Genomic DNA, 7,683 nt, shown 5'->3' with positions numbered 1-7,683 from the left:
ACCTCACTGTAGTTTATTTTGGAAAAGAACAAATGAATGAAGTCAAATGGATACTTGAAAATACTTCCAAGTAAGTACCTGAGTGTCTGGTGTGCTGTTCATACACAGCAATCATACCACGAATTGGAGACTAGATAGCTGTCCAAACTCGTAGTTGTGCCAAAAAGTTCTAAACTGCATTGGAGAAAATGGCTTTCTTTCCTTTGTATCAGACAAAAAAGGTGTTACCCTGACAGTCCCATATCTGTGGGTTTGTGATGTTGGTTTTTAGAACCACAAAGCAGATTTTACTGAATTTACCTCAGTGCAGCTTTTTTTTTTCCACACTGGTAACTTCTTTAGTGCTTTTGAAAGTGTCTTTAACTGTTAGGACTGAAAGTTGACTTCCAAAGGCAGGTGCAGACAGTTTCAGTAGAGCTTACAGGAACTAGATGCTTTTGGCCAGGTCTGGTCTATTGTGTTTGCTTGCATAGCTGTGTTTGTCAAGATCATGTGGCAGCATAGCCTTTTGTTATCATCTCCATGTAGGAGCAAGACCCTTGTATAGATACAGTAATGCAACCACAAGTATTTTATATTTGCCTATTTGTCCATCTAAGCCTTGTCGGGATTTTTGTGAGGTCTGCTCAAAGAACATCTGTGACAGGAATGCTAGCGTAGGAGTACACAGGTCAAGCTCTGAATGTAGACATAGTGGAAATCTCAAGACTCAAAGAGGACATCTTTTCCCTCAAACTGCTCTCAGAACTGTGATACTACAGATTTCTAGGTTAATTGTTTCATATTGGGTTCCCGCCCCTGCTTGTATTAAGAGCTGGAAGGACAGGGTAAGTTGCTGAATATTTTCCTTCTCCTAGGTCAGCCAACTTCAAGAACTTCACCTTCATCCAGCTGAATGAAGAATTTTCCAGGGGCAAAGGATTAGACATTGGTGCTCGATTTTGGAAAGGAAACAATGTTGTTCTCTTTTTCTGTGACGTGGACATATACTTCACAGCTGAATTCCTGAACTCCTGTAGATTGAACACACAGCCAGGTACTGCTACAGATGAAGTGTATTGTCTTTCAACAGATTTTTGCCTATTGTGTAGCAGCCTTCACCAGAGTATTCTTGCCTTTGAATTGGTAATGAAGCTGCTGTAAATCATTCTTGAAACTTAGAGAACTAATTAAGACATGTATAAAAATTCCACTGCTGGTTGGCTTTTGAAAGGTTTTAACACTCCTGTTCCCACTGTGATTGAATTTCTTGCCTTCAGCACCTGTGCTTTCTGGAACAGGATCTTTTTGTTAATTATAGCCTCACATTCACATTCTCATGCAAAGAACATAGGCTCAGTCTAAAACTTGTGTGACTTTGTACGGATTTGGTCTGGCCTGGACAGCATCTTGTAAGAGAGAGAAGTGTGTTTTTTGCAGCTTTTTAAATAAAAATGACCCACTGTCATTTCCAGGGAAGAAGGTGTTTTATCCTGTTCTCTTCAGCCAGTATAACCCCAGTATAATTTATGGCCACCATGATTCCATCCCATCTTTAGAACAGCAGCTGGTAAGTACATGCTTCTCTGAATGCCTGCTTTTATTTGGACAAAGCATTTTTTAAAGGTGCAGGTGCTCTTGGGTAGCATTTCCCTATTCCTTGTGCACAGTGAGTACCACACAGACAAAATTAACTACAGCAGTCACCTTACTGTGAGTTCTGCAGTTAAGTTTCACAGGGAAGTATCTTGGTACCATTTATTTTAACCCATGTTTGATGTTTTATACACGGAACGTAAGAACTTAAACTGTGCCTGCTTCTCTGCCAGAAGGGATTTTCTAATTAGCAAACAATTCCTCCATGGTGTGCTGTCTTGGGGTGACAGTCCCTGATCTTGCTCTCATTTCTTCCTTGCACTGAACCGTTTCTTTGCTTGCACCTTGAAGAGCTGACATTTGTAAAAAGCATAGATATTCTTAGATGAGTCAGTGAAAACAGAATTCCAGGGGCTGTCACAGTTATTCCCCCACTTACTTGAATGCCTACAGTGGCTTTTCCCATCCCACAGTTCATGATTAAACTGCCTGTGAGCAGACAGTGTGTTTCTGAAGTGTACCATGTTGTCTCAGAGTCAAATGACATGCTTGGAGCTGTCCCTTCTGGCTTTAATCTGGCACTGATGTAATACAGCGTAACTCCACTGATTTCCATCTCACCTGCTTATCTTTGGTGTGAGAACAAAGCATTATTTTTAAAAACGTTGCCATAAGGCATATGATTAAAACATGTAGTTAAACCCAGGTGAATGTCCTTGATGAGGAGGAAGCAGTGGTGAGGAAGAAGCAGAGCACACAGACGAGAGGTTCACATGAACGCTAGTGGCAGAGCCGTTGCTTGGCACTACTGCAGATGTTATTCTCCATTTTCTTGTGCTCTGGCATTGCATTGTCTTGAAGCTAAAGGGGTGATAGAAGTGGTGGCTTTCCCTTTACGTACACCTTCCACTCTTGCTTCTCTCCAGAGTCAGCAGGTCACAGTCCTCTTCCCACTAGTGCTGGTAAGTGGCTTGAGTTTTCAAATTGAAGCATAAGCCAGCTATGCAGCTTCATTCAGTTCCTCTGGGTCAGGTCCCAGCCTGCCACAGCTGCCCCTTTTACTGCCAGGCACTGCACCTATCAGGGCTCATCCTGTCTCAGGCTGGACACTGTCTCCAGAGCATCCCAGCTTCTACTGTTGTTCTTGGTAGGTAAGAATTAGGGGTGTTGTGAGCCCAGCAACAGTCACAGCTGAAAAAGATCACTAGGGGTTTGAGTCCAGTCTACTGTCATCACTACCCCCACCTCGTGCAATCCCTCTAGAAAAATGAAGAATGAGAGTTTGAAAAGTCCACCCAAAATATTTTAAAATATTTTTTTGTCTACTGCTCCCTGTGTTATCCAATAGGTAGCCAGAAAGTCTTTTACTGAAGAGTCTGGAAAATCCTTTCCACTGTTTTTTTTTTTTTTTCTCAGAGGAAACTTGTTCTGATAATACCCTGGGATTCACATTAGCTCTTCCCTCTCTGATGAGACCCCGTCAGGGATCCTCAGGCTTGTAAGCACTGTGTTTAGGAAATGAAATAGAGTTTAGCTCTTAAGCTAGCATAAATTCCACAAAGTATGCTGTCAGGACTGTGCTAATATTTATAGCTAATATTTGAATCGTAAAATGTGATGCTTATGTCAGAAAAGCCTCTTGATTTAAAGAAGTACTGCCAATCTCATTTTTATGTAGATTTTTATATTTTCAGCCCACATTAGTTCCCAGGCATGAGGCCAGATCTGTGCCATTAAAACAAGACAGCGTTAGCTCTCTGTCCTGGTACTTGGTCTGCTGAGAAAAAAAAGCCTTCAGTCTTTGAAAGAATTTGATTTGTGCAGCAGCCACTTGCACTAATGGGAAATAATAATGCTAATGCATACAAGTAGCTTGCTGTAAGGGCATCGTTATGGAGATTTCTTGTTACAGGCAGACCTGACAGATAAAATCTTGCTTCCTTTTAATTGGCTTCTGCAGTGGCTTGGCTTTTTCAAGGAAAGGAGAAATGAGAAAAGAAAGAGATAGCAATGTGAGCAATAAAATAAAAAAAAAGCCATTGAAGTGACGAGGGTTATGAACAAAAAGGGGAGGCATGAACAAGAAATCAGGAGAGACTCTTTTGGAAGAGGACTTTTCGGTAAAGGAAATGCTGGGATTCATAAATCCAGAAATGGAAATTCTGTCTCCTCATCTTCTGTAACTTTGTTGCAAGTGAAGCCAAAATTTTCAAAAATAGCTGCTAAGGGGTAGGTTTGTAACCAGACTTTCAAGAGTGTGAAGTACTGCTGACTTGCTTAGAGGATTTAAATACCTGTCCCAGTCCCTTGAAATTCTTGGATGTCTCACCAGATTGGCTTAGGTCACTCACACACATGAATTATGACCTTAGGGATCGATACTTGGATATCTGCTTTTGAAAATGATAGCTGTGGTTTCTCACTGCTCTGATTTTCTACCTGTAATATGTAATGTTTTCGTGGTCCATCTCAGTTATGTAGACTGCACATTCATTATTACAAAGGCTTTTATGGGATATATAACTACCACCTAACATTTCTGGACTTCAATTTTTGCTGGGTTTAGCAGTTCTGTAATGGAAAACTATTCTTACCACTTTCCTAATTTTTGTCAGAATTAAGGTAATCAAAAAGCTGTCAGTTGTGTGATCAGATTAGAACCACTGTTTTCTTCCAGAGCTTTTGTGGTCCACAATCCAGGTGCCACCATCTGCTCTACAGTGATCTGGCTTCCCTGTCTTACCAGTATGTTTCTTATGTCGGATTTGAATCTCGCAGAAACTAACGATTTTGGAGAATGTTTTGCCTGTGAAGAAGCAAACTCCAGAGAGTGATATGATATTGCTCCACTTGGTCTACAACAGCAGGAGTGGAGCGAAACCTGATCATTCTGTATCAGGAGATTTACCCATGATAGTTAATGACACGGCTGGTTTTTTGGGGCAGAAACATGTAATGCATATCTACAAAACATGGTTCAGGATCAGCCATGGATTTACATGGGGAAGAATAAAAGGCTGGTTGCTCCTATTTCTGACCACATTCAGGGACTTGTCTGCTGCTCACACTGAAAGCATTTCTGCTCCCATATAAACATTCCTTTCCCTCCATGCAGATTATTAAAAAAGAAACTGGATTTTGGAGAGACTTTGGTTTTGGGATGACTTGCCAGTACAGATCTGACTTTATCAACATAGGTAAGAAAAATACACGCCAATACGTCTGCCTTTTTACTGAAACATAGAAAATTGTGATCAGCTTCCCTTTCCTTGGCCAGTGTGTCTATGCCTCTAATTTGCAGCAGTGCTCTGGTTAGATGTTCAGACTATTCCTAGGTGCCATAGAGGTTATCAGAATCTAAGTGCTGCTCAGTACAAATAAAGCAATTTTGTCTGATAGTGAAAGATTTGAAACTAAGAAATTTGGACACTTTAATTTTGGCAGAAAGTATGGCTGTTTTAAAGGGCTGACTGGAGCCAGAGAACAGCTGTAGTGCAATTAATAGTATTGACTTTGCTAGTATATATTTCTAGTTTTATTTTGGATTTTGTTTGTGTCAGGTGGCTTTGATCTGGACATTAAAGGCTGGGGTGGTGAAGATGTACATCTGTACCGCAAATACCTTCACAGCAACCTCATCGTGATCCGAACGCCTGTCAGGGGTCTCTTCCATCTGTGGCATGAAAAGCAATGTCTGGACGAGCTGACCCCAGAGCAGTACAAAATGTGCATGCAGTCTAAGGCCATGAACGAAGCTTCTCATGGCCAGCTTGGGATGCTTGTTTTCAAGCAAGAGATTGAGACACACCTGCACAGACAGAAGCTGAGCAGTAAGAAGACATGAAGCCAGAAAGGGAGGCAAAAAGCCTCTGAATTGGACCATAGGGTGTTCTGGAAAAGAGTTGCTAACAAGAAAAGACGGGGTGAGACTGAAAGAGGATGGAGATTACAGCAGGATGGCAGCAAAAGAAGATGAGGGAAAGTGCTTGTTCTCCCTTCTTCTGTTTTTTTCTTAATAGGGCTTTTAAGTACTCCATTAGCCTGACTGTTCAGCGCTTGCTTCTTGTGGAGACTTGAACACTTGATGAGATTCAAGGTCACGGAGACAAGGAACATTACATAAATGCCAGTATTCACAGTAACAAATGGATGTGCTCTTCCGTTGAAATATTTGTAAGATGTGTACAGTTATTTAAAGGATAGACTCTTTGGTGGGCCAATAATAATGAGTTATTTTCTACATCTAACCTGACATATCTAAAAAAGGGCTACTTTTGGAAAAGTACAGAGCTCCTGCTCTGAGAAGGAGATCTGATTGTTAATGACAGTTAAGCTGGAGTGACCAAAAATCTTTTTCCCTTAAGGGGCTGGGGCAGGGGGACAGCAGCAGTGCACTAACAGGGTATTCCTGGTTCATTCAGAGACAAGAGGCATCTCAGAAAGTGCTTTCTAAAATTCAGAAAGAGAAAGCCCTACCTGTTAAGTGTGATGTTTCAAAAATGCTGGAGGGTAGTGTTTGTTCTCTTCTGTGGACAGTGAACCAAAAGCAATGAGCCATGTCTGTATCACATGAATCAGATGGTGTATTTCTGCTTTAGAATACTGTAAGTATCTCAAGATTTATTTTTAAATGAAGTTGGTTTTGCTTGGGAATTATTTTGTCATACTTCAGGTTTTCTACTTCTAGCCTTACTAGGAGCCTTCCAACACTTGGAAAATGCTCTGCAGATCTGTGTTTCCTGTGGATGGGAACTGGGTTCAGATGAGTGAAGTGATTTTTCTACGCAGCCTGGGTGCTGGAAGGCAGAAGCTTTACCATGCTGAAGAAAAGGACATACATATCAACCTGCAGTACTGATTTAGCAGGAGGCTTTAAACTCTGAATGTCAGATACCAAAATTGATGAACATTTTCTGACTTTATACCAAAGTATTCCTTCTAAACCAAATATAGAATCTTGCCCAGGGCATAGCAAGCTTTTTGTAATTAACAAAATAAATTTTTGTGATGGATTACTGGACCCTGCAAATTCTCTTATGATAATTATAGGTGCATCCTAAAAATTAGTCTCCCTCTTAATAGATTTTTTTTCACTTGCCTAAAACTGTTGAAAGCATGAGTTACTGCTCTTATAAAGCATTTTCTTTTAATGCTGACTGCTGTTTATCATTTTAATATATACTAGCCAACAAAAACTGCATGGGCTTGGAAATCCCATTTGCTTACCTAAATGCTGTTTCTCCAAGTGGTCTCTTTGTTTTATAGCTTCAGATTAATCCAAGGCAGTCTGAAACCAGATTCTAATTTGGTTTTTGGCTTGTAAAAGCTGGGGGAAAAAATATGCAAGATAGCACTGAACAGTGAATAAAATGCTATTTGTCGTGCCACTGTGCGGTGGGAAGAGCGCTTATGAACCTCTTTTGAAAGCACTGCATGCAGAATCTGCAGACAGAGACCATGCTACTGTAAGTACCTTTTCCCTTGACACATGTTTACATGTGTTTGTCTTGTGTTGGATGCAAATGATCTGCATTGCACTTCCCTTGCAAATCACCAAATGTCCAAAAACACTGCAAAAGTACAAAAAGAATGGAAACTCTGTATGCTTAAAAAACCCAGCCCCCAAATACATCACTTACCATAAAAACTTCAGCCATAACTCAAGTTGCTCCTCCAAAGAACTTTTTTGTTCTCAGAATACATGATAAATTGTTTATAAAGGGCTTTGTTTTGATGGAGTAACTTTACAAATATTATGCAGTAGGAGGACACAGGCATGGCTTGTTGAATGCATATGAGAGTTATGGTAACTGGGATGCTCCAAGGTGATAGTTGTTCCTACAGTCCCACTTAACCTCAATTTGAAACTGGATGAGGTATATTATGAAAGTTTCATAATCATAACCTGCCTCAAGCCTAGCCTTAGCTATTTCTATGATGTTTTTTCATTATCTTCCATTAGGTTTCCCTAAGCCCTCAGCAACTTAATGTAACTTTGAGGTTGGCCACACTTGTAGAGCAGGGCTACACCAGATGACCTCCGGAGGTCCCTTCAAACCTATATTAGTCTCTGATTCTAAGCACTGTGCACCTGTAAATTCAACACTT

At 40.6% G+C, this 7,683-nt stretch overlaps 1 protein-coding gene across 1 annotated transcript in view; it reads left to right on the top strand.

Annotated features, from left to right (window-relative positions):
- The window catches only part of CSGALNACT1 (chondroitin sulfate N-acetylgalactosaminyltransferase 1), a 15,011-nt gene extending 9,592 nt beyond the window's left edge, over positions 1-5,419 (top strand). The window contains exons 3-7 of the mRNA XM_009334134.1: positions 1-70; positions 858-1,036; positions 1,455-1,549; positions 4,691-4,772; positions 5,136-5,419. Of these exons, the coding sequence (XP_009332409.1) occupies positions 1-70; positions 858-1,036; positions 1,455-1,549; positions 4,691-4,772; positions 5,136-5,419 (710 nt within the window). The remainder of the gene's footprint in view (positions 71-857; positions 1,037-1,454; positions 1,550-4,690; positions 4,773-5,135) is intronic.
- The last annotated feature ends 2,264 nt before the right edge of the window (positions 5,420-7,683 follow it).

This window comes from Pygoscelis adeliae, unplaced genomic scaffold (genome assembly GCF_000699105.1).
Source record: "Pygoscelis adeliae isolate BGI_AS28 unplaced genomic scaffold, ASM69910v1 Scaffold521, whole genome shotgun sequence".
Lineage (NCBI taxonomy): Eukaryota > Metazoa > Chordata > Aves > Sphenisciformes > Spheniscidae > Pygoscelis > Pygoscelis adeliae.
This window is presented reverse-complemented; position numbering and strand designations above follow the sequence as displayed.